Source organism: Lontra canadensis, unplaced genomic scaffold, assembly GCF_010015895.1.
Source record: "Lontra canadensis isolate GAN:19392208 unplaced genomic scaffold, GSC_riverotter_1.0 scaffold20, whole genome shotgun sequence".
In the NCBI taxonomy this organism is placed as follows: domain Eukaryota; kingdom Metazoa; phylum Chordata; class Mammalia; order Carnivora; family Mustelidae; genus Lontra; species Lontra canadensis.
Window position 1 is genome coordinate 14,746,249 of NW_022631014.1, and position 24,453 is coordinate 14,770,701.

At 57.8% G+C, this 24,453-nt stretch overlaps 3 protein-coding genes across 11 annotated transcripts in view; 2 read left to right on the top strand and 1 right to left on the bottom strand.

Moving 5' to 3' along the window:
• CCDC13 (coiled-coil domain containing 13) overlaps window positions 1–1,286 on the top strand; it is a 51,414-nt gene extending 50,128 nt beyond the window's left edge. For 3 of the 5 annotated variants that reach the window (XM_032861059.1, XM_032861057.1, XM_032861058.1), the window contains 2 exons: window positions 173–287; window positions 838–1,286. In XM_032861059.1, coding sequence (XP_032716950.1) covers window positions 173–287; window positions 838–1,039 — 317 coding nt within the window. In that variant the 3' untranslated portion in view covers window positions 1,040–1,286. Of the gene's footprint in view, window positions 1–172; window positions 288–837 lie in introns of those variants that run through there. The other 2 variants (XM_032861062.1, XM_032861061.1) reach the window with 2 other exon arrangements.
• Window positions 1,287–6,341: 5,055 nt separating this feature from the next.
• HHATL (hedgehog acyltransferase like) lies at window positions 6,342–15,680 on the top strand. 5 transcript variants are annotated; one of them, XM_032861068.1, is made up of 12 exons: window positions 6,356–6,614; window positions 8,325–8,443; window positions 8,853–8,920; window positions 9,458–9,571; window positions 9,689–9,883; window positions 10,251–10,460; window positions 10,799–10,970; window positions 11,438–11,582; window positions 11,711–11,746; window positions 14,526–14,727; window positions 15,104–15,245; window positions 15,445–15,680. In XM_032861068.1, the coding sequence occupies exons 2-12, from the start codon at window positions 8,338–8,340 to the stop codon at window positions 15,567–15,569; spliced, it is 1,515 nt and encodes a 504-aa protein (XP_032716959.1). In that variant the 5' UTR covers window positions 6,356–6,614; window positions 8,325–8,337; the 3' UTR covers window positions 15,570–15,680. The 5 variants fall into 5 exon arrangements, with proteins under 5 accessions (XP_032716958.1, XP_032716956.1, XP_032716960.1 ...); XM_032861065.1 differs by having other exon boundaries at window positions 6,344–6,614; window positions 14,526–15,245; window positions 15,445–15,544; XM_032861069.1 differs by lacking the exon at window positions 15,104–15,245 and having other exon boundaries at window positions 6,349–6,614.
• On the bottom strand, window positions 15,680–22,798 carry KLHL40 (kelch like family member 40). Its single transcript, XM_032861063.1, has 6 exons — window positions 21,460–22,798; window positions 20,008–20,168; window positions 19,495–19,602; window positions 19,127–19,312; window positions 17,251–17,397; window positions 15,680–16,434 (listed from the first exon to the last, which is right to left on the bottom strand). The coding sequence occupies exons 1-6, from the start codon at window positions 22,621–22,623 to the stop codon at window positions 16,323–16,325; spliced, it is 1,878 nt and encodes a 625-aa protein (XP_032716954.1). The 5' UTR covers window positions 22,624–22,798; the 3' UTR covers window positions 15,680–16,322.
• Window positions 22,799–24,453: the final 1,655 nt, after the last annotated feature.

Genomic DNA, 24,453 nt, shown 5'->3' on the forward strand with positions numbered 1-24,453 from the left:
TAGTGTTCGGACAACTTAATAGGCTATGTGCCTTGTCCTCCATCTTGAAGAAAGTATAATGTTTCAGCAAGTGGGAAAGCAAGAAATAGGCAGTGGAGTGGAGAGCGGGGAAGGAGAGCGTTTACACAGGGCCATGGCCTCATCACAGAAAGTGGCTGCTACTGCCCCACAGGTCTGCCCACCTCCAACACCAGGCTCAACCCGAACGGGAGTGAAAGGAAGGACCCATCCTTCACCCAGCTCTCCAATGTGCCCATGGAAGCTCAGATGGAGGAGCTGACCACCAGGTGCTCTCCTGTCCCATCTTCCTGAGGGTGGCATTGTCTGGGTGGCAGTACTTCCATGGGCAGAAGGATCATGTCTCTCCCCATTTGGGTTGTTTGTCCAGAGGGCCACCTGCTGGTCCTGGATTCTAAGCCTGCAATTCAGCAGCTGGCCATCAGAGGGCAGAGAGACCCAGCTGCATCTCTGATGGCCTCCAAGTTCCAAGAGTTTGACTAAGCCTGGGTTGCTGAAGCCACTTTTCTCACTCAGTTAAACTTTCAGGGTCAAAGACAGTGATGTTCAAGGAAGGGTGGGGGACCCCTACAGATTAGTACTCATCCTTGAGGCAGCCAACATTTGGGAGAACTACAGGGTGCCAGGCCCAGGGCTGTGGGCGGGTACAGAGAGGAATCCCACATGGTACTCGCCCAGGGTCCAGGGGAGGAGGGGAGAGGTCAGAGAGCTGCAAGAGCAGCGTGCCACCAGCCCTGTCCCCAGTACCCCTGTACACATGTGTGCTAGCACATGTATGCTAGCGTGGGCCACACTGAGCCCTTTCTTCATGTGGCCCAGGCTGGCCATCCAGGTGGAGGAGAATGAAATGCTGAAGGCTGCCCTGGGCAGTGCCCTGCGTGGAAAGGAGGAGGATTTCCGAATGTACCACGAGACCCTGGGCCAGGTGAAAGGGGTCTTTCTGCAGGCTCTGCGGCAGCAGAAGGCGGACACTACCAGGATGGTGACCCGGGGTCAACCTGGCGGGACGGGGCAGCCTTAGGCCCGGAGAGGCCTCTACCTGCTCCCGGAAGCTAACCTGGGCCAACCAGCTGAGCCCCTTCTCCTGGAAGAGGTTCCCCAAGGGTGGCCAAAGCCCACACGTCAGACCTGGAGGGCAAAGGAGAGGCCCAAGCAGAGCCCCGGAGGCGAACCCCGAACCTGGACAGGCCGGACAATGGCAGGGGAGGAGGCCCAGCAGCCCTCTCAGTGCCAGTGAGAGGTCTGGGATGGCCAGCCAGCTTTGGAAAGACAGAGGCAGTCCCTGAGCCAGGTGCTCATTGCCCTTGGCACCAGGCCCAGCTGGGAGGCCCTGCAGACCCACAGGACTCCATCCACATGGGACAGTCTGAGGGCTCCAGCTTCGAACCTCCCCCAGCCCCACCCCTCCACCTTCCTAGGGCATTACCCCCACCCTCTCCCAGCTCCCCCTCCATGGCTCCATCTGCGGCCACACCAACCTTCAAAGACTTGGGGGCACATGCTCCCCACCACTTTGTCAGCCCACTCTTCAGGGCTCTTCCTCAGCTGCAGACCTTCGGACTGGTAATAATAATGATTATTTTCACAATCGTCACAGGTCCCCAGTGAGTGAGCATCTGCTGTGGAAACCTGACCCCGTCTAGTCTTCTAGTGACCCAGGGATTTGTCACCCTCTTTTGCTGATGAAGAAACGGAGGCTTTTAGAAAGGAGTTGGGCTAACATTTAACCCTGGGGGGGCCTGACTACAAAAGCAGGGTCTTCCAAGTTGAGCGATTCGCTTACCCCCAGCCAGCTGCTCCAGGGCTCCCCTCCGTTTGCTCCCACAGGCTGCAGCTAGTGGATGCTGGTGAGGGGAAGGGAGCTCTGGGCAGGAGCTTCAGGCAGGGAAGGGAGGTTCTGAGGCAGTGAGTCCAGGCCAAGGCACAGTGTCACTCTTTCATGGCCACATAGGGGTGAGCCCCCAATGTCCTTCTGTCACAGCGACATCCCCCCTCCTCACTGCACTCACAGCCCTGGGGAAGGGTGGCCCTAAGGAAAGTCACCCACAGCCACACAGACCAACCAGACCTCTTAACCACACCTGGGTACACACAGGTCCCCACAAAGCTGCAGGTGCACAGAAATACCTAGACCCAGGAGCACACAGCAGCATGGTGCATACACGCGCCCCCAGACCATGCTGGCTCCAAACTCACAGGCCTGCCACATGGGCACGTGCTCACACCCCAGCACACGAAGACCAGTCACATGCATGGTGACTCACAGGTGCGGGCATGTGGGCCATACAGAGACCTCCCGGAGGGAAGCCCCCTGGGGCTCCTGGGAACTCTCTGCTCAGGCCCTTCCTCAGGGGTAGGCTAGGCTGTGCAGGTACTGTGCGCTGGCCCCCCCAGCCAGGACACCCCTAGCCCCATCTGGAGTGGCACAGGTCTAGAGGTCCCTGGCAAGTTACAGTGAAGGCCATCAGGATGAAGCCACAATGCTGATGGGGTCCTAAGGGTCCCAGGAAAGGAAGAGTTTTTCTCTGATTCCTTGTGGAAGGAGCTGGCCAGGCAGAGCCAGGGGACTGGGAGGCCCTGTGCGGGAAGGGACAGAGTGTGACGGTGAGGAGTGGCCTAAAGCGGAGTTAGGGCGCCAGACCGAATAGACCGTGCCTTCCCCTGGGGGCGTGGGGAAGCCCCGGCAGGGGGACCTGAGTGTGCGGTGCATGCTCCGGCCCTCGGTGCAGTCCTGGGAGTGATAAGCAGGCGGAGGACCAGCTGTCCTTCCTCAGGGATGGGCAGAGGCAGGGATCTCCTCAGGGAGGACCAGGATGGCATCGCACACATCCTGACCACTGGAGGGTCGTTCGGCTGCCCTTCCTGGCTCAGGGCTGCATCTGAGAGAGGAAAGGGCATCAAGTCACAGGGTCTGAATAGGTGGGGGTGCCTGGGGCACATCTCTTTCCCCATTCATCAGCTTCATGGCCTTGGGCGGGTTGCTTAACCTCCCCAAGCCCCCATGTCTTCATCTGTAGGATGCAGACAGGAATAGAAGCCTCCTTAAAGGGCTGCTGTTCTATGTGTCAGGCACGGCGGTGTCGGCCACCGTCCACTCAGCTGGCCGGCCATCAGGCAATGAGTGCCACCGGCACACCAGCCTCTCCAGGCCTGTGAGGGGCCCGGAGGTCAATCTGATTTGCTGTTTTCAGGGAGCTCCTGGTCAAGTCAGATGGCATAGGAAGTAGGGCCACGAGGAAGCAGGTGGTTATGGGATGCAGAGACGGAATGCAGTCCCTCAGAGCCTCTCACCACCTGTGCTGAGGCTTCCAGGCTCATCACCCAGATTTGGATGGAGCAGGGGCTGTTTGTATTTCCCTGAGGGGTTGGGGCTCGGGGGTGGAAGGGGAAGGCCCAGGAGAGCCAGGGAGCAGAACTTTCTAAGGCAGGGAGGGGTTGTCAGAGGGACCAAGGACTGGGGCCCTGAGGATCTGGATGCAAGTGGGCCAGGCATGGAGTGGGTCAACCTGGTCTGTCCAGCTTAGTGCCCATGGTCCCTCCCAAGCTACACCACCTGTCCCTGGGACCCTTCCCTCAGGTGGCTGGGCAGTGGGTGACAGCAGTTGGGCTGGACTTGCCTTTCACAGATGAGACCACTGAGGTCTGTGCTCAGAGCCAAAGGTCGGGGCAGGAGGAGGAGGAGAGGTGCTTGGAGAGCCGAGAGGCAAGGACAAGTAAAAGGGCTGGGCTGGGGAGAAGCCTCACGTGAGAACTCTTCCTGGCTGCACCTCAGGCAGGTGCGGGAGGCCTGGGTGCTCAGGTTCCTGCACTGACAGGTGAGACCTGGTGGAGCTGTGGGTATGGCTTGGCCACCATCCCCACGAAGGCCTCTGGGCACCACAATGGAGCTGGACAAGGTCACAGCCTGGCTTAGGCTGATTCAAGCTCCAAATACATTCCATTGTCATGGGACTCCTCCCTGCTTTCAGGAGCTCAAGGCAGGATGGCCTACAGTGGGGGTCCTCTTCTGAGCCTGCATATGCAGTGGCAGGAACCAGCCTCGCCTCTCCCTCTGCACCACCAGCGCCAGCAAGCCCACAGTCACCCCACCCATTCTCCACAGGCACTGCCTGCAGTCCCCAAGCCTTGCATATACCCACTACTCTCCATGCATTTTTACTTCGAGCAACAACACACCGAGAAATGAAAAGAGACGCTGAGACCTGAGAGAATTGCCCCACCCCTGCCCATTACATCTCTCCCAGGGGCCCTGGCAGCCTTTGAGAAGCTGACCCAGGCCCTTGTGCTGGTCTAAGCCCAGTCTGCTTCCTCCCCTTGTTCTGTGGGCTGATCACGCCAGGCACCCTTCCTTGCCACTACCCTCATACAGGATGGAGCTGGCCTTGGACTGTCCAGCACCAGGTCTAAGAGGCCTCCCGAGCCCTCTATCCAGCCTGCCATCCCCAAATGCCAGGCTCCGTGCAGACACCACTGTGCACAGCTCCTGCTATGTGAGCCCCGCTTCTCTGGGCTTCTGGGGTGAGACCTCTGTGGCTTTCTTTATGAGCAATTCAGCGAGCCATGCCCTTCATGGAGTGAGTCATGGAATCCCCCCAAAAGCCCAATAAGGTCAGAGCAGGCCCATTTACAAATGAAGATCTGAGGCTCTGAGAAGCAGATCCCACCAGCGAGGCAGATGTGGGACTCAGCTGGCTGAACCTGGCTCTCGAATGCAGAGCCAAACCCCCCATCTGCTTCTCTGAGCCATTCTCTTTGAGTCTCATGGGGGTACCAACTAGACGGCTGGCCCAAGCTGGTCACAACCTGCACTCAGGGTGGATGAGCGGGGTTCTTTCCCCTGCAGGGTTATCAGCCCCAGAAGCTTACGGGGCTGGACTCCTTGTACATCAGTATCCTTTTCTATCAAATCGGGGAAATGGAAACACCTTCCCTAGGGGTTGTGGTGATATTAAAAAGAGTAAGTCCATGTAAAGCCTTAGAACCATGTCCAGCTACTGGGATTAACTTCCTGCCCTTCTAACCACCATGGACTCTACCTCAGGACTCTGCTCAGCTTCACCCCCACGCCCACCCCTGTCCAGAAAGCCCTCCCTAACCCCTGCGTTCTGGCTGAGGCATCCATCCCTGATGCTGGCCAGCTCGAGTGCCCGTGATCCCCACTGCCTCACTCACCCAGCCCCTATGCTGTGCGGTAATCTTGGTGTACGCTTCTTGGGGGTGGGCACCAGTGATGAAGGCCTCCGTGTCGTTCTTTTGTGTCATTCTGATGCTGAGGCCTCCTTGCTTCTTCCTCTGGGCCAATGTGTCTGCTTGGGAGGAAGCTCATTGCCTAAGGGCATTGTGGGAGGGTAGGGGACTCTCCCCTTCTCAGACCTTGGTCAGGCTCTGGAAGTTCCCCTATTAGGGGGTGGAGGAGGGCCGCAGGGCACAGCACCTTCTTTCCCCATCCTCTGCTGAGCCCATGGCTGGAGTCCAGGGATCAGCAGGAGTTCCAGGACCTGTCCCGTGACTTGTTACAGTCACACAGCTCCTTCAAACCCCCAGATCCTAGGTCCCGCTCACCGCACATGCCTGAATTGGCCCCCACAGAGAAGGCACAAGTACACCCAGCTCCCCTAGACTCTGGGGTCCTCTTCCTAAAGGGAGAGTGTCAGGTGTTCCTGTCCTTTTGGCAGTTTCTTTAGGATACTCTTACCCATTGGGAAGGAGGGGCTGAGGCCGTGGGTGCCCCTTCCATGAATGAGGGCCATGTCCTACTGCCCCCAGAGGGCTTCTGGTTGGTTAGGGACATTCGAGAGATGCCAGTCACTCCAAGAACCTATTTAAGCCTTGCCAGGTGACCCTGCTAGCACCTCGCCACCTGGACAACTGCCTGTGGGACAGGGCTGGGGTATGGGACCCCTCCACCACGTTTCTCATGCCAGTTCTAATCCTACAGTCAAGCCAGTCCTCAACCAGGCACTAACACCTGGGCAGCAAGGATTCTTGATATAGTGAAATGAACCAGGACAGGGGACTAGATGGATCTGCCCTGGGACAGCCCTTGGGAGTTCCCATGTAAAGATTTGGGCTAGAGTATGGAGCTGAGCATGCAGTGTGCATGTGTGCGCATGCAATGGGGCAGGGCTCACAAGAGGCCAGTGGGGGTTTCCCAGAAGACTTCCCGGAAGAGGGGAGTTCTGGTCAGCAGGGAGAGGGAGGCATAGGCTCTACAGACCGAGAGAGGCAGGCTGAAGTGAGGCCCAGGTGTCCCTGTTAGAGCCTATGCCACTGGCCACCCCTTCCCCCACCCTTGCCCCCCCCCCAACGATCCTCCCTGCGGCTCCCTGTGGCCAGCAGCTCTGCAGCGCTCGGCTCTGCTCCACTCTGCTTAGCTCCGCTCCACTCCAGGAAGGCCACCTCCTCCCTGCCCTCCTCCACCCTCCTCCTGCTGTCACCACTCACCGCTCATAGCCTTGAAGGGGTGGGGACCCCAGGCCTGGACACACCCCACTGTGGCCCCAGAGCCTAGCTGGTCGGACGGACGCACGGTTGGACGCAGGACCCCGGAGCCCCGAGGTGGGCAGTGTGCCAGGGTCCCTCACAGCCTCCTCAAGGTCAGTGCCAGCCAGGAATTCAGCTACTCTGGGGTCCTTGAAACCCGTGGAGCCCACCTTAAGCCCCTCATCCCAGAATTCAGGTCCCAAAGCAGTCTTTACCTCAGGTGTGCCTGAGGCAGGCAGGATCAGGGGGCAGGGGGCAGGACTGTATCCAACAGGCCCAGGTCCGGGGGTCTATTGGAAGAGGTCGCAGGCCAGGGGCCAGCCTTGGTCCTGCTCATGGAGGCCTCACTGGGGACACCCTGCACCGGCCATGGGGAGCTAAAATTGGAAAGTAGCAAGTGGGAGGCAGCTGACAAAGCTATTTCTTGGGCTCTTCACCGTGCTCTGGTTTCAAGCTCCTGCTCCATTAACCCGATCCTCCAGGCCTCCCTCCCCCCACCTGGCTGATGAGGAGACGCCTCAGCCCTCAGGCCAGCACTGCAGAAGTCAGTCTGGAGAGCCCCCTGGTATGGGCAGGGGCGGAAATGCTCTTCTCTTATCTGAGATTCCAAAGGGCTCACTGGGAACACACAATCCCGTCCCAGGCTCGTTGTGTGACCTTGACAGGTCCCCGCCCCTCTCTGGTCCATGACCCCTCTGTATATGAAGTGGGGAGAATGCTGACTCTGGGGGGCTGGGAGAGCTGGTTCCAATGCTGGGAAGGGGAATTTGGGGGAGGAGGATCAGGTGTGGGAGACAGGGCCATGCCAGCCACCTCTTGGCCCAGCCCAGCCCAGGCCAGCCCAAGAAAGTGCTCAGACACATTCCTCCCTTTAATTTGGCCCTGGGTCTGTTAGCCAAGGCACCCTTGGGAAAGCCCAAGTCCAGACTGGAGCATAGGAGGGGCATACGAGGGGGTGGCCCATCCTGGAGAAGAACTAGGCCCTGAAAGAAGGGTGTGGCTAGGCTCACCGTGAGCCTGATACTGGTCAGCACCTTGGACAGAGGCCAATGCCATCCCTGGGGCCCTGTCTGGCCCTGCCTGGCCCCACACCCACTACCCCAGGGCACCTCTTCAAATAGCACCACCTCTAGCCAGCATCCAGGGCCTGAAGACACAAGCACAGAGAATGGGCTGGTATAACCAAGGACACAGGGCAGGGAACAGGGAAGTGGAGGGCTGGGGCTCAGGGGCTGGTTGGGGCAATGGGAATCAGTGAGAGGCTGGAGGCTGAATGAGAGGTAAGAAAGCTCAATACTGGGGACAGGACCTGGGAGGCCAGGAGATCTCAGGGAAGTGAAGGCAGCTCTGGAGGGGTATGGGAATCCGAGAAGAGGGCATGGGCGGTGGGGGGCGGGGGGCATTGTCAGGAACTGAAGGAGGTTTACTGAGGGGGTTGGGGGTCCTGGGGGCCAGAAACATGATTGAGGTGACATAGATGGAGTCCCCCCACGTGAAGGTCACCTGAGGCCTTGGCAGGAGCCGTTCGAGCAAAGGGTGGGGACCAGTCCACCTGAAAGGTATGAAAGGGTCAATGAAGGTAGGCGGGCAGGCTGAGAGTGAAGATTACGCTTTCAAAAGCCTTCAAATGGGTGGGCAGGAGCTAGAGCAGCAGCTAGGAACAGGTGCTAGATGTTATGGTGTCTGGGACGAGTGGGGGACCGGAGAAGTAGGATAATAGCTTGAGATCCCATATGGGATCCCCACCATCTCCACGGGGTCCATCAGGTAGGGTGAGGTAGGGCTAGGGGCAGCAGTACCCTCACCCAATCTGTCTCCCCCAGCGCCACCCAGGCTATGGGCATCAAGACAGCGTTGCCTGCGGCGGAGCTGGGCTTATACTCCCTGGTGCTGAGTGGGGCTCTGGCCTATGCTGGTCGGGGCCTCCTTGAAGCTTCACAAGGTAACAGCTGGGCTCTGGAGCAGGGAGTGGGATGCTTCTTCCCCTGCGGGCTTCAGGGTTCCACCCAGCAAGGCTATAAACTTCAAGGCTCCAGACCCAGGATATTCCCTAAGCCCAGGGGTTTGGGCTGAGTTAGGTGAAGTCACAGGGAGAGACAGATGCAGAGGTCCTGACAGATCTGCACACAGAGCCACAGAGAGAGAAAGAGAAACTCCGACCCTCGGGGGTATAGTCAGAGACCTGGCCCGAGACACACAATGAGACCCAGAGAGAAGTAGAAGCAGAGAGAGAGAGAGACTTAGACCCATTCCCATTTCTCCAGGGTCATGGTCAGCCCAGCTGTAGGGGCATGGGTGGGTGTGGGCGTGAAGTCCCCCCAGTCCCCACTGAGGCCACACTCTGTTTTCAGATGGGGCCCACCGGAAGGCCTTCCGGGAGTCTGTGCGACCTGGCTGGGAGTACATTGGCCGGAAGATGGTAGGTCCCCCACATCCCTGGGTCCCTGACAGAGGTCCCTGATCCCGGCATGTCTCTCACATCCCAGACCCTTTCCAACTCTCCCCCACTCCAGATGTTCCCATGTAACAGAGGGATCACGGTGAGGAGGGTCTCTGGCTTGAGCCTCAGAGTCTTCTGTTTCTCCACCGGTCCACCCTGTGTCCTCCTGGGGCCACGTCAAGCCTGCCCCCAGGCACTGCTCATTTAGGAAATAAATTGAGACATGCTTCAGCAGGGGCCCCCAGCACTGTCTTTCCCAGGAACAGTGCCATGAATGGTGGAATGTCAGGCAATATGCCGAACAGAGGGGCAGGGCAGCTCACACACCCCACCCTTCATTTCTCTCTACCTACCTGGCTGGTACTTCCCCCAGAGGAGAAGGCGAGGGCCTCCAGCCATGGCTGTCCTCTAATGCATAAGAATATGGGGGTTGGGGAGGTGCTGGGGCTCTGCTCAGCCAAAGTACCAGCCCATCCTGCCCCCCTACACCTCCTTAACTGCCCGGGCCTGCCCCAGGACGTGGCTGACTTCGAGTGGGTGATGTGGTTCACCTCCTTCCGCAACGTCATCGTCTTCGCCCTTTCTGGACACGTGCTATTTGCTAAACTCTGCACAATGGTTGCCCCCCAGGTGAGTTGAACCTGAGCCACCCCAGCCTCCCCTGCCAGCTCCCCCTGAGCTACAAGTGTTGGGGGTCCCACCTCCATTTGTATGGATAGATAAACCATCCCTTCTCCCTGTCCACAGCTCCGTTCCTGGATGTATGCCGTGTATGGGGCCCTGGCTGTGCTGGGCACAATGGGCCCTTGGTACCTGCTGCTACTGCTTGGCCACTGTGTCAGCCTCTACTTGGCCTCACTCTTGGGCCAACCCTGGCTCTGTCTTGGCCTCAGCCTGGCCAGCCTTGCCTCCTTCAAGCTGGATCCCCTAATCTCCTGGCAGGTGTGCAGTGGGGAGGGGGAAGGGTGGAGGGTGCAGGACTAGGACCCCAAAGTTCTCACCCCATCCAAAGCCCTCATTTCCCGAGACTCCCCAAGCATTTCCTTCACTTCCCACCTGTCTCCAAGTCTCTGACTGGGGCACATGCCTGCCCACAGAGTGGTCTCCTTCACCACAGGGGGGACATGTCCTGCTTGTTCCCTGTGCTATCCAAACACTTAACATGAATGAGCCCTCGGTGGCTAGTGTTGTTGATTGACTCTGCAAGAAAGGAGGGGGAAGGATGAGGCTGGGCCCCTGTGGGAAGCTGGGTGGGCTTCCCAGAGACAGGGGCAACTGGTGAGCTGGCGGCCTGTTCTCTCCCATCCAGAGCGGGTTGGTAACAGGCACTTTTGATCTTCAAGAGGTGCTGTTTCACGGGGGCAGTGGTTTCACAGTACTGCGTTGTGCCAGCTTCGCGCTGGAGAGCTGTGCCCACCCTGACCGCCGCTACTCCCTAGCTGACCTGCTCAAGTACAACTTCTACCTGCCTTTCTTCTTCTTTGGGCCCATCATGACCTTTGATCGCTTCCACACCCAGGTGAGTGGAAACCCTGTGGGCTTCCAGAGCAGGGCTGGGTCTCCCTCTCCAGTCAGGGGCTCCCATGTCAGCTAGGGCTCCCAAGACAGGTTGCGACCTCACCTTCAGTCATGACTCCAGGATGAAGCTGTAATACCCAGCCTCCTCAGACCCCAGCTTGGGGCCGCATTCCCTTCAGACAGAGGTCACAGGCCGGAGAAGTGACTCCAGGCTCAGGGAGGGCCACCAGGATGAAGCCACCTCTCCCCTCACCCACGGATCCCCAGTTGGTGACCCCCCCATTCAGACCCTCCTCCGGCAGGCCTTGCCTCCCCACTCAGACACTTCGCATCTCCCAGATGAGCCAGGTGGAGCCGGTGAGGCGCGAGGGTGAGCTGTGGTGCATCCGGGCCCAGGCCGGCCTCAGCGTCGTGGCCATCATGGCCGTGGACATCTTCTTCCACTTCTTCTACATCCTCACCATCCCCAGTGACCTCAAGTTTGCCAACCGCCTCCCGGACAGCGCCCTCGGTGGGTGCTCGTCTGGGCCAGAACACGGGGCTGGGAAAGACAGAAAGACAGACCCTCTGTGCCCCAGGGCGTCACTGCTGGGGGAGCTGACACCTGAAAAGGCACAGCACCGATCCAAGGGTTGGGGGGCCGGGATTTACTCTCTGAAATGCTTGGGACTTGGAGTTAGCTCTTCTCTGTGAGGCCAGAGCAATAGCTGCAGAGCCCGCCTCCCAAGGGCCTCAGATTGATTTCCACTGCCCCAATGGGGTCTCCCTGGGGCGGGCCGGACCAGCTCCTTCCCCAGGAAATGGTGGTGTGGCCTCTGTGGGGGCGGGTCGGCTACCAGGGCCTCCTCTATGACCGGACCTGCGGAGAGAGGCTGTAGGGTAGGGCCCGGTTTCCTGCCTTCCCACCACAATTTGGGGGATCCTGGGAGCGGAGACCCACATGACTCCCCCCAGGCAGTGACCACACCCTGTCCCCAGCTGGCTTGGCCTACTCAAACCTGGTGTACGACTGGGTGAAGGCTGCCGTCCTCTTCGGCGTGGTCAACACCGTGGCGCGCCTTGACCACTTGGACCCACCTCAGGCTCCCAAGTGCATCACAGCGCTCTATGTCTTCGCTGAAACGTGAGTGTGAGATCCGCGGGAAACACCGCAGGGATCCTCACCCCCTCGTAGCCTATTTCTCCCATTCCCCGCCCCCCCCGCCAGCTCTACTCCTGGCTGATTCACACCCATCTGCTCTCCTCCCACAGGCACTTTGACCGTGGCATCAACGACTGGCTTTGCAAGTGAGTTGGGGTTGGGGGGGAGGGTGGAGTAATGGTCACAGTCATCCCGCGAGGTGTCTGACTCTGGCAGTGCAGAGATGGGTCCACGTTTTAAAAGATGGCCCATTCCCTGAGCCAGAGGAAGCAAGGAGGGGGTTGTGGGCTAGGTGAAAGGAGTTTGGACATGAATGGAGGCGCTGGAGGTGAGAGAAATGGTTGGAGTCAAGACACACAGCAGGGACCCTGGACAGGACTTGGCCATGGATTGCGGGGATCAAGAAGGAGAAGGAAATGACCCCTAGATTCTTTCTGCCTGGGAAGATGGAGGGGCGGCATCAGAAAGGGGTTTTGTGTGAGAAATAGTTGGAATCTGGACATATGCTTGTGGAGGTTCAGGGAGGTGGCTGGATCTGAGGGTCTGGGGTTCAGAGAAGTCTGGAGGACCGATGTAGCTCTGAGCTTTATGAGTATGGGACAGTGGTCTTTAGTCCTTGGGAGTGCGTACGTTCCCAAGGAGAGAGAGTAAAGAAGAAGAAAGAAGGTGCAGCTAGGATTGGAGCTGGAAGGACTCCCACTGGGGGAGAGAGGAGAGTGGCAGAAGGACTGAAAGTTGTGGTCAGAGGAGCAGAACAGTCAGGACCACATGACAGTCTGGAAACCAGGAAGACCATCCAGGCACGGTGGGGGCAGCTGGGTCAGATGCTGCTGGGGAAGCTAGCTAGTGAGGGGGAGACAGAGGAGTTGCTGAAGGGAGACGTGAGGTGTCTTAAGACAGCAAATAGTGTAACATGCCTGGTTGCTAAGAGTAAGTCTACGTTTGGGAGGCAGGATAGAGAGGTGATTGACAGAGTGAGGTCTCCAAGGAGGGAGGAGGTGATGGAAACAGTGCTAGGCACAGGCGTGGCTTCAGGACAGGGAGGAAGAAGAGAAGCCAGCATGGGTGCAGGGTGGTGGGTTAGTGTCAAGAAGTAAGGGTCCACCTGAAGCCTTCAGTTTTCTTCATGAAATAGGAGGCAAGGTCAGCTGCTGAGAGATGCAGAGTTGGGCATGGAGGGAGGCAGCATCTTCGTGGCCCCTTTCTTCTTGCCTAGATCCCCCCCACGACACCTACTTATCATTGGGGGAGAGATAAGGGTGGATTAGCCACTGCAGAGCATGGCACAAGAAGCTGACTAGAGAAGCCTTAGCACTGAAATCCCGGGTGAGGTTGGAGGTGGTGGATTTATGGACTCTAGCACGTGAAGGTATGAGATATTCCTCAACAGGGCTTAGCTTCTTGGGTGCAAGTGAGGAGAATGTGGGTGATTGGGCTCTCCCAGTTGGGTGGGAAGAAGTGAAGGATAAGGGGTTTTAGGTTATTTATAAAGATGACTCATTGGATTTAAGCCAGTTAAAGAGGGTGGTAAAGATAGGATCTCAAGGTGAGGAAGAGAGGGAGGAGTCAATGAGATCCCAGTTCTCCAGAAGAACTGGAGCTGGGGGCCACATCAGGAGGGGGTGGGTGGTGAATGGTAACTAGGACAGAATGAAATTTCAAGTGGTGACGAAGTTGGAATATGGTGTAGAGAAGAAACCATTGGAAATGAACAGGTCAAGGCATGGAGAAGTGTTACTCAAGGGGTCTTCTACTGAATTTATTTAACAAATATTTATTGAGTATCTACTATGTGCCAGGCACTGTTCTAGGCACTGGGGATACAGCAGTGAACATAGCAAAGACTGTGAACACATGGATCTTATACTCTAGTGGGGAGAAACAGCCCATAAACAGGTAAACAAAATATAAATAAGATAATTTTAGAGAGTGGTAAGCATTATGAAAAAAAATAAAATAAGTGTGATGGGATAGAAGCTGGCCACAGGATAGAAGCTTCTATAGTTGTGGTCTGGGGAAGCCTCTGTGGGATGATATTTGAATTGAGACTTGAGTGATAAGGAAATCTAGGGAAGAGAATTTCAGGGAGAAGGAGCAAGTGCATAGGCTTGAGGCCGGAACATGCTCTGTGTATCTGAGAGAAAGGAAGGCAAGAATGAGGGCTAACTGGTGGGTGTGAGGTCAGGGAAGGAGGCAGAAACCAGACATCGTGGGATCTTCTAGCCTTAGTAAGGAGGTGGTCTATTCTAATCGTAATGGGGAGCCTTGGGGGCACATTTGATTGTGGAAGTTCTATGATCTGACTCTGGCTGCCATGTGGAGAGCAGATGGTAGGGGGCCAAAGGCAGAGGCAGGGAAATGACTTAAGAGACTCTTGCAATAATCTATGATAGGAGATGACCTGCTGGACAAGTAGCGGTAGTGGGGGTGGCAAGCAGCAGTCAGGACTGCATAGAGCCCACAGAACTTGCTGGCTTGGATGTGGGGAGAGGAACTGACAGTCCAAGATGGTACCAAGGCTTGAGTAGAGGGAAGTGTCATTATCTGAGATGAGGATGCAGCAGGTTTCAACAGGGATGGGGGACTCAGTCATTCAAATGAGATGTCTAGTGACAGTTGGATGTGTGAGTCAAGAAAGTGGGCTAAAGACATAGATTTGGAGATCATCAGCCTAGAGACAGTGTTCAAAGTCTTGGGTCAGATGAGATTGCTTGGGGAATGGATGAGAAGGCATCAAAGTTCAAAGCTGAGCCTTCCACATTCTGAACTTGGGTAGAGGAGGACCAGGCATCTGAGATCAGGAACATGGGACATTCCCCAGGATGACAGTGTTGAGGAGGGCTGCCCTGTGGTATATTCTTTGCCTTTCTCCTACCTGCCCTCTCCCACACCCCCCGCTGGTCCTTTCTCCTGCCTTTCTTGCAGGTACGTGTATGACCACATTGGTGGGGAGCACTCCGAGGTGATCCCAGAGCTGGGGGCCACTGTGGCCACATTTGCCATCACTACTCTGTGGCTTGGACCTTGTGATATCGTTTACCTATGGTCATTCCTGAACTGCTTTGGCCTCAACTTTGAGCTCTGGGCGCAGAAGCTGGCAGAGTGGGGGCCTCTAGCACAAATTGAGGTGAGTGGGAAATGTTGGGGGCAGGGTTTGGCTGAGTCACTGGAGGGGGTGGCATTGCTGCTCTCTGGGATCTTCCAGCCACATGTGGAGTTTCTGAAGAGTTCTCAGTCCAGAACTTTCTCACCACGACTTCCTGGCTATCAGGGCAATGGCTCCCCCTGTGGGTATCTAGCACCCCTTTCTGTGGAGTGTGGACACCTGGGCCAGGCTGGGTGGTCAGTATTCCCATCTTTAACAATGAGGGAGGGCTGCCCTGGGGACTCTCAGGGACCCAAGCTCAACCCCAGGACCTGGGGTAGCCATGAGGGCAGGGTCTCTGACCCACCGTGTCCTCTTTCCCCTGGCCCTCTTGCCGATGCCTTCCTGAACTGGGCAGGCTTCTCTGTCGGAGCAGATGTCTCGCAGGGTCCGAGCTCTCTTTGGGGCCGTGAACTTCTGGGCCATCATCATGTACAACCTTGTAAGCCTGAACAGCCTTGAGTTCACAGAGCTGGTCGCCAGGCGCCTGCTACTCACAGGTGAGGGATGGGGGTGTGGACACAGAAAGTGCCAGGCATTCACCTTGAGGACTGTGACCTCCTGAAATGCCGCCATTGCAGCCCAACACCCCGGGGAATCAGCAGGGAGGGCCAATCAAGTGGGGAGAGGCATGAGAAGGAAAGCGTCACTGAGGCTGGGGTCCTGCTCCCAGGCGTCGATCACCTCTTCCCCACACAGGCTTCCCCCAGACTACTCTGGCTGTCCTGTTCGTCACCTACTGTGGTGTCCAGCTAGTGAAGGAACGAGAGCGAACCCTGGCGCTAGAAGAGGAGCAGACGCAGGACAAAGAGAAGCCGGAGTAGCTGGGAGGAGTAAGAGGGGAGAGGAATGGGCACTGCTCAGCTACTCCCGGGTCCGGCCCAGGCCAGGCTGGAGGGGGCCTGACCACTAGAATAAAAGACTTTTCTACCACAGTTCGGCTATTCCCTGTCCCTTCCACCAGTAATCTCCTGGCTTCTTGTCCATGCTGTATGAGGAGGTGGGGTCTCTGAGCCCCAGGGAGGGGAGGTCAGGCTCTAGGGGCACCAGAATGTGGAGGCGATACACCCATGTAGTGCGGAGGCCACTGCCCTGGGCAACCCAGGCGCTCAACCTGGCATCTTCAACCACCTGGTCACGGACTCCTGGAGGACCTGATTCTAGACCCTGAGCTACTTGCTCAGAAGGCACTTTATTCCTCTCCGGGCTGCCGAGTGTGCTGGAGACGGATGCTTCCCAGCTGACAGGCAAGGAGATGGGGTCCTGTGGGTACTTCCTTCTTGGCACACAGGTGGCCTGGGACGGGCCCAGAATGCAGCTTGGGACACCCCCCTGTGGCTCTGGTTCATGGAACAATAAGACTGGGGAAACGGGGACCAGAGAGCCCTAAAGTTCCTGGGCCCTGCCGGCAAGGCTAGGACTGGGCAGCGAGTTCTCCCCTGCTGAAGAGCACCCCGGGTGGGAGGACGGGATCCAGGTGGACTCTGGCCCCTCCCCACCTCCTCTTGGGAGCCCCCAAATCCAGGCCCGTGTGGCCGCAGAGTGGGAGGGGTGCTCAGCTCAGGCCTCGGGGCTGGTCACATCTTGGTCAGGCGCAGCACGTTGAGCCTCACAGGAAGGAAGGTGGCGCCGGCTGCATAGGCTATCTCCCGCAGGACACCCTCCCACTTCTTCTCATCCTCATTATATCTGCGGGTGAGAGGGAGGAGTGGGGACAGGGACACAGAGCTGGGTCAGCTGAGTGCAGAGTGGGCCCCAGCAGGGAGGGGTGGCTAAGGATGTCCCTGAAGCCCCAGGCCCATCTCCAGAAAGGTCTGGTTCTGGAGAATTCTCATGCCCTAGGAAAGGGCCCCCCACCATAAGGCCCATCCCCCAAAGAACAGCCACCCCACGTTCCAAGAAGGGTCACCTCTCAAGGAATGTCACACTCCTCCAGGAAGGCCTGCATCTCCACAGCACCTCCTCTGGAGAATCCTGTACTCGGCACTCCACACGTCCCCCCAAGACCCCCTGTCCCCACATAGCAGTGGGAATAAGGGAAGTTTCAGCAGGTGCCCCAGGCCCCGAAACCTCTTCCCTCCACCCCCAGAAAGGACCAGCTTGGAAAGTGATGGTTCTGGGCAGTTGGGGTCCAGCTTCTTCTCAGTCCTGGCCCCAGCTTTCCCCTCCAGCAGGAGTACTCAGGACAGAGTGGGGAGGAAAAGCCTGGCTGCCTCTTCAGGGCCCCCTCTACTCCCAGGGGCCTGTTTCCATGGGTCTGGGCCCTAAGCCTGGGCCAGCTCCTGGCTGCGGCATGCTTGAGGCTTCACAGTCAGGCGTGGTCCCCTGTGAGCCCACAGGGACCTTGCCAGTCAAACGGGAAAGAACCGGGCGGAGCCGGGCATGTCTGCTATCCCTTCCCCAGGGGACTCCCTGGAAGAGGATCACCCTATCCCCAGATGAGCTTGCCAGGTACCACTGGGGGCCATCAGCCTTGCTCAGGGACTTCCCTGGGCCCAGGCTCACCTCCAGATGTCATTGAGCTCTGTGGGGACCAACTCTCCAGACTCAGTCTCCAGCGTGGCAAAGCCACCGATGGCATACAGGGTGCCAGCCAGGCTGACCAGGCTGAGCGAGCTGCGTTCCTGTGGGAAGGCCTCGAAGGATGCCCACCTGGTGGGGAGGAGGGGGCGTGAAGGGGTGTGTCACCCAGGGGCCTCGGCAGCCCCAGCACCCACATCTCTAGCTACAAACCCCTTGGAAACCCGAATCCCAAGCACCCATGTTCCCAGCACAGCCTCTTGTGTCCTGACCTGCCCTCTGGTCTTCCCCATTCTCCTGCCCCTCCCATTTCCCTTTATGGTTCCCTGGTCATAGCATCCAGTCTACGCCATGCCATCCACCATGGATCCCCCCAGTGGCCTTCCTTTGCTCCTGAACTAATTCTTCCAGGGGAGCTGCCCTCCCCTGATGCCCGTGCCCCACCCTTCTTCCCCTCTTCACTGCCCAATTACTCTCAGGGTCTCTTCACTGACCCTGAAATTGGGCCTTCATCCCTACGCTCCAAAACAGCTCTCCCGTCCCCAGCCACCACAGAACATAGAATCCAGGCACAACACACGTCTCTGTTGATGTGACGTTCTCACCTCCCACCTGCCCACCTCCCACCTGCTCTCATGTCCTTAGATTCCTTCCTGGATAATGCATCCGCCCCCACAATCCCTGGGGCTTGGGCCTCAGCTTCTCCCTCTTATACTCTCTCTCCTGAGGGAGTTCATCCCCTCCGTTTGCTGTTGTACCCAGATCTCCAGCTCAGCATTCTCTCCGCCCTGATGGGCTCCTCCTGGACACTCCCAGGCCCCTCAAATCCACATGTCCTAACTGGACCCTCACATTTCTGATCTAACCCCAGTGGTTCTCCATTAAATGATCTCACACCCTCTCTCAAAAGTATCCACATCTCTTTTCCCCAACATCCAATCAGTCTCTAAATCATATTTTTTCTATCTCCTAAACTCTTGCTACTCTAAGTGTGACCCATGGACAAGCAGCATCAGCAGCACCTGAGCTGGGTTGCAGGGGGTGGGGGAGAAGGGGGCAGGGGTTGTTAGAAATATACACCCAGGCCCTTCCCCAGGCCCGAGAATAAGAATCTGCATTTTAACATGACCCATAGGAGATTCATGTGCACAGCACAGTGGGAGAAGCGCTGGCCTACGTCTTTCTCCTGTGCCCCATCTGCAGGCTACCACCCCCTCCCACTCTATGGCTGTACCCCTGCCTCCTGGGAAATCTCTAATCTGTTCTCTACATCAGCTGTCACCTAAGAAACACAGATGTGAGCCTAAAACCCATCACAGGCATTTCACCACTCTCAGGATTAAGTCCCTCAGCCCTGCTTGCCCCCTCTCCAGCCCCAGTACCCCCATCCTCACTTCCCCATCCCCATCCAACCTTTCCTTCAACAGGCCTGCCTTTTTCCTCCTAACTGCCTTGGCACCAACTTTCCTTGGCCTGGGGCATCCTTCTCCCGCCATCCCTTTTGCTGGCAAAGTCCAGGTGGACTGCCGGTTCAGTTTTCCCCTGACCGCCCAGCACCAGACTCCTGCCCAGTATGACTCTCTAAACGAGGAACCAGGCCTCTCCCCCAGTACTCCTGGGAACTGTCTCCTGCAGACCAGGCTGGCCCTAACCCTGGCCCCAAATTGTGGGGGATGCCCCCCTCATGGCTGATCAGGAGAGAGAGAGGCTAGTTCTGTGCTGATGTCCAGGAGCAGCAACCATGGTTCCTGCCAGGGCCATCACAGAGCGAGCCAAGAGGTCCAAAGTCACACAGCCAGGCATTCACAGTGGGGCCCTTGGTCCCTGGCTGCCTAGGGAAAGGGGCAGGAAACAGCCATACTTGTTGTCTGTAATGCTGTACACTTCAGCTGAACTGGTCAGCCCCGTGTCTGTGACCCCAGCGGCTACAAAAATGCGGCCATCGTGGACGGTGGCCCCGAAGAGAGAGCGGGCAGTTTGCATGGGTGCCAGCTCCTTCCACTCGAACTTCTTAGGGTCGTAGACACACATCTTCTTCAGGCACTTCCTGGTGGATGGAGGACAGTAAGTGAGAGGGAGGAAGCCTGAACACAGCGCCGCTCCTCTGGTTCAGCCGCTCCGGACGCCTTGCCCAGGCAGCCCGCACAAATCCCCGACAGCCTGGGGAGACTGTGCTCCCGCTCTGACCTACAACCCTGCTCCTGCCCTCGCGCCAGTCCCGAGCCTCACCTGTCACTGCCTTTGCCGCCAATGACGTAGACCAGGTCCATATGGGAGAGCACCGCGTGGCCGTAAACGGCGTAAGGCAGCGGATCCGATTCGCCCCATTTGAACGACCTGGAGGAGACCGGAGTCGGGCGAGCGCCCGGTTCAGGAGTGCGCTGGGTCCCTGCCTCTGCATTCACCCACACACCCAACACATATCCGGGGTACACCCGATGTATTACCGGCACCTCTCGGGCCCCCGCTCCCACACAGCGGCCCACCGCTCTGCCCTACCCAAATCCGCCTCCGCCCGCAGCCCGGGATTCTGGCCCTGGCCCTGGCCGGGGCCGCCGCCGTGCCCCTCAACCCCGCCCCCGAGCCCCTCAACCCCGCCCCCAGCCCCAGCTCGCAGCCCCGGGCTCTGGTTTTGGCCCCCCGCAGTCCTCTCAACCCCGCCCCCAGCCCCGGCTCGCAGTCGCGGGCTTTGGCTTTGGCTCCAGCCGCGCCCCTCTAACCCCGCCCCGGGCCCCAGCTCACAGACGGTCGTAGCACATGACCGAGTCTAGGCTGCGCTCGCCGTCCTTGAGCTCTCGGCCGCCGACCACGTAGATGGAATTGAGAGCCTCTCCCAGGCCGAAGAGGCAGCGCGGCGAGGGCAGCGGCGGCATCCCCAGCCACTCGGAGTCCAGGTGGTCAAACTGCGGGTCAGGCGTCCAGTCAGCCACCGGCCACACACCCGCTACTCTCCCAGCCCAGCCCAGCCCAGCCCCGCCCAGCCCCGCCACCTGGGTCACAGACGAGGCCAGGTCTCCAGGTAAGGCCAGCGCAGCCTGGAGGCCATCCCTGGAGGCAGTACCGTAACCTCCCACCAGGATGAGAACCACGGAGGGCCCCCGGAGGTGGGCGCCCAGAGACCACATCACAGCACCAATGGGGCCCCCCACGCAGAGCCATGTCCCTTCCCCAGTACAACTCGGGAACTGAGGCCTGCCTGCCCTCCGTTTTCCACCCAACCCCACTGTACAGAAAACTGTATAGCTCTACCAACCATCCCCAAAAGACTGACGTCCACAGTCTTACAACCATATCTGTGGCTCAGCTTTCTGAGGGAGCAATGTGCCGATGGACACTTTATAACCATCTATAACCTTCAAACAACCTTATCAAGCAGGAAGAATAATATCCCCAGTTACAAACGGAGGCCCAGAGAAAATAAACAATGCCCACGAAATACCTTGGCTGGAAACTGCTGGAGTTGCCCCCTTCCCTCCCTGCCCTCCCCCCATGCCTAGTTGCCCCTCAACCTTCTCTACACTTGGTCAGGCCTCACCAAGCACATCACTCACTAGGCTCATTACAATTCGTGTCCCTTGCTCACCATCCCTCAGTCAGAAACACCCTAACTTCCCTTCATGTGTCCAAATTCCACCCAAATGGCAAGACCCAAAACTACATGGTCAGTCACCAGGAAACCACGTCTGCCCTCTGAGATCCCACAGTACCCTACAACTTGGACTGGTGACCCGACTCTACTGGTCCTTTCTGGGCCTCAGTTTTCTCATCTGTACAGTGAGGAGACTAGGTACGAGGAGACTAGGCAGGATGGTACCTGTGTATAGGACACTCTTATCCTATACTCCAGTCCTGGCCTCATGCCAAGGTCCTGCCCCAGACCCTTCCACTGACTTGCTCCTCCTTCTTACTTTGCCTGATCCCAATCCCTGTGCAGAGAGAGGGCCTCCAACATACTAGACCTCCCTGGGGCTCACATGCCCCTGAAACTGAGACATCAGTGTTATACTAATTGTCAGTTGCCTCTAACTGTCTTCAACCTTCAGGTAAGTGGCTGTCAGTCAACCTCTCTGGTCTACATCTCATCTTAGACACAGTGGCACCCCAACAAGTAGACACAAGTCTCTCATGGGCCCCAAAGCTGACCCCCGTTCCCAGAACCGGCACTGGCTGCCCCTCCCAGGGCTGGGCAGGCACCTGCAAGAAGTAAGCACTCATGGGGTCCTCTTTGTTGTCCTCGTTGTAGAAGAGGCCCCCAGCCACAAAGACCTGGTTCTCCTTGGTCACGAGGCTGACATGGTTCTTGGGGATCTGGGTGGAGAGGGAGGCACAGTAACACTCGTTGGCTGCCGGATCATAGGCCACAGCCCCCTCCTCACTGATCATGAAGATGAGGTCCTGCAGGAACATGCCAAAGCGCAGAGTGTCATTGAGGATCCCAGGTAGGATGCGTTCCGCCTCCTCCTCCTCCTCGTCCTCCGCCTTGGCTTCGCCCGCGCTCTTGTCAGCGGCCTTGGCCCCGGCTGCCTCCTTCCCCTTGTCCTTCTTCTTCTTGCGCAGCACGGTGAGGCGGCCCTCGTGCGCGTCCTTCACCATCTGCACCTTGCGCAGCAGCTCCGGCTGGGCACGCACAAGAGGGTGTTTCTCCACGCGGCTTTCCAGAAAGGCCCGCGGCAGCAGGCGGCAGCGCACGCTCTCGAAGACCGTGGGCAGCGACCGCTGGCGCTCCTCCTGCGCCTTGGCGTCGCCGCTGCCTGCCCACCGCATCACCGCCTCGAACACGGCCTCTTCCTTCTCCACATTGAGGCCGTCACTGGAGATGATGGCGATGAGCTCGTCGGCCGAGAGCCCGAGGAAGTCGGCGTCGCGCGCCACCAGCGAGAAGCGCGCGCAGATGAAGTCGCGGGCGGCCACGGCCAGGCGTGCGCAGTCGAGCAGGAGGCCGAGGCGGAAGACAGCCAGGCAGTTAGCGAGACACAGGCGCTTCTGTAGGAAGGACACGCAGATGGTGAAGATGGACGGGATCTGGAAGCGGTGCGCCGCGGCGAACAAGTCCTGCACGCTCGCCTCGTCCAGCGCGATCTCCGACGTGTACAGGTAGTGCAGCACCTGCGCCACCACGTCCGGGGACACCTCCTCCAGGCGCAATTCGCCCGCGTGCTCGGGCTCGGCCAGGAAGCGCGCGCGGAAGTAGGGGCTGCAGGCGGCCAGCACCAGGCGGTGGCATGGGAACTCGCGCTCACCCACCCGCACCACACAGTCGAGGAACTTGCCGTGGTCCAGCATGTCCTTGAGCCCGTCCTGCAGGAGCGTCTGCTGGTACAGACGCTGCTCCTCCGCCTGCTCCAAGCCCAGCGTCATGGTGGGTGGCTTGGGTGTGCTGCTGTCTGGCCGGGGCCTCCTCTTTCTATTCCCCTGCTTTCCTTCTGGGTCACTCTTCGTCTACGCAGCTGTCTTCGCGGGGCTATATATAGAGGTGGATAGGGCTCTGTAAGGCGAGCTGCCTGGCTTCCTGCACATGACACGGAGGGGACAGCTGGGCAGAGGACCCCTCCCAGTGTGGCCTTGACTCGGCCCCGGGCGCTTATGGGACAGGGGTGGGGAATTTGGGCCTATGAGGGCCTCACTGCCTCATTTCTAAATGGAGCACAGCAAGGCCTTGACTACATTCCTTGGTCAGGCAATGCCCCTGAGGGGAGGGGTTGACCCAAGCTCTGCCCCTCAGTCCAGGGAGAGAGAAGCATCGGTGTCCCTCCCCCAGGATCTCCCTTCGTTCATGCCTCCTGGGCCTTTCTTTCTGGGTGCTTCTGTGTTCCTCCCTGAGTATATCTCATCCCAGCCATCCCTGGATATAGTGTGCTTGGGTTTCCTGTTCAATGAACTTGGAAAGGCATTCACTCATTGGAGACCTTGTTGCCGTACCTTTAAAATGTGAAGACCTTACCCCTTCCTACTCCAAATCTGAGACCCTCCTTAGACTGTGCAAGAAAGAAGAAGGTGCTTTAGGATAAACTTGGTCACTACTTTTCTGAGGGCCTGCACAGGTCACATGGCTCTGTTGAGCCTCAGTTTCCCTTTCTACACAATGGGGAGTTTCATGAATTAGAGTCTAAGGGCCTCAGCTCTGCTGAGGTTCAGTGTTCCTGGGAATACACTGTCACAGGGTTTTAACATTGCAAGGTGTCAGACATGCTAAGAAAGTAATTTCCTAGGATTCAACTATTCTAGGTACTTAAATTCCCAGGGTTTTAACATTCTAGGGGAAGGACAGTCTGGAGTCTAATGTTCAAAAGGTAACACTCTAAGAGTTTAATATTGCAAGATAGCTGTCTATGCTTACTGTTCTTGATCCATATAAGCTTGATCAGAGCCTACCTTGGCCTTGGGGCCCTTGCACCCTGTCTACCATCGAAGAGGTGTCAGGGTAAAGGCCCAGGGTAGCCAGTACTGATGCCCAGCCTTCTCTGGACTTACCACCCTTCCCCCACTACACACACACACACACACACACACACACACACACACAATCAGCTGCAGCCACCAAGATTAACTTGTTCCCAAAGTGCCAGAAGTTGCAGCTGTGGGTTAAATTTAGCCCCCAGGACACTAGTGTGAACTGTTATGGGGCATTCTCCCATCATTCCTCTGAGTCACTTGTTTATAACTTCGGACTTGAGGGGTGGAGGGATTGGAGAGGGCACCAAAAGATGGCCCAGGTCTGAGTCACCTCCCCTTTTGTGATCTCAGAGATGTCACTGCCTGTCCCCCCGTGAGCAATGCCTTCAACCATCGTTTGCTCACCCCACCAACAGGTCTAAGAGAGGCAGCTGCAGGACAGGTTCTGGAGGTGGTCCCGTCCCTCTTGCAGAAAGGGTCAAATCTCACCCCAGGGCTTCCAGCCCAGCCCCGACTGCAGGCCATTTCCAACAGGGACCATCAGTGACGATATCAGGCTCTGAGGGGCTGAGCAAGTTGGTCAGGTCACATAGCTGGCAAGAGCCCACGCCAGGATTCAAAGCAGATGTGCTCACCTCCGAAGACTTGTGGGAATCCCTCCCTACCATATTGCTTCCCACTAATTAACAACAACAACAAAAATTAGCGATTGTTTCATTTCCCAAAGACCAGGACAGAAAGTATATACGGAACAATTAACTTATGTTTATCAGGTGACTCAATGACATATTTTTA

What these genes read in the sequence shown, in the direction of transcription:
- KLHL40 (XM_032861063.1), bottom strand. Translation starts at nt 22,623, where the DNA reads ATGACGCTGGGCTTGGAGCAGGCGGAGGAGCAGCGTCTGTACCAGCAG. An exon ending in GGCGGCAAAGGCAGTGACAG is followed by an intron (nt 19,313 to 19,494) that starts GTGAGGCTCGGG and finishes TCCATCCACCAG; the next exon opens with GAAGTGCCTGAAGAAGATGT. An exon ending in TACAGCATTACAGACAACAA is followed by an intron (nt 17,398 to 19,126) that starts GTATGGCTGTTT and finishes CCTCCCCACCAG; the next exon opens with GTGGGCATCCTTCGAGGCCT.
- HHATL (XM_032861065.1), top strand. Translation starts at nt 8,338, where the DNA reads ATGGGCATCAAGACAGCGTTGCCTGCGGCGGAGCTGGGCTTATACTCC. An exon ending in TTGATCGCTTCCACACCCAG is followed by an intron (nt 10,461 to 10,798) that starts GTGAGTGGAAAC and finishes CGCATCTCCCAG; the next exon opens with ATGAGCCAGGTGGAGCCGGT. An exon ending in CTCTATGTCTTCGCTGAAAC is followed by an intron (nt 11,583 to 11,710) that starts GTGAGTGTGAGA and finishes CTCCTCCCACAG; the next exon opens with GCACTTTGACCGTGGCATCA.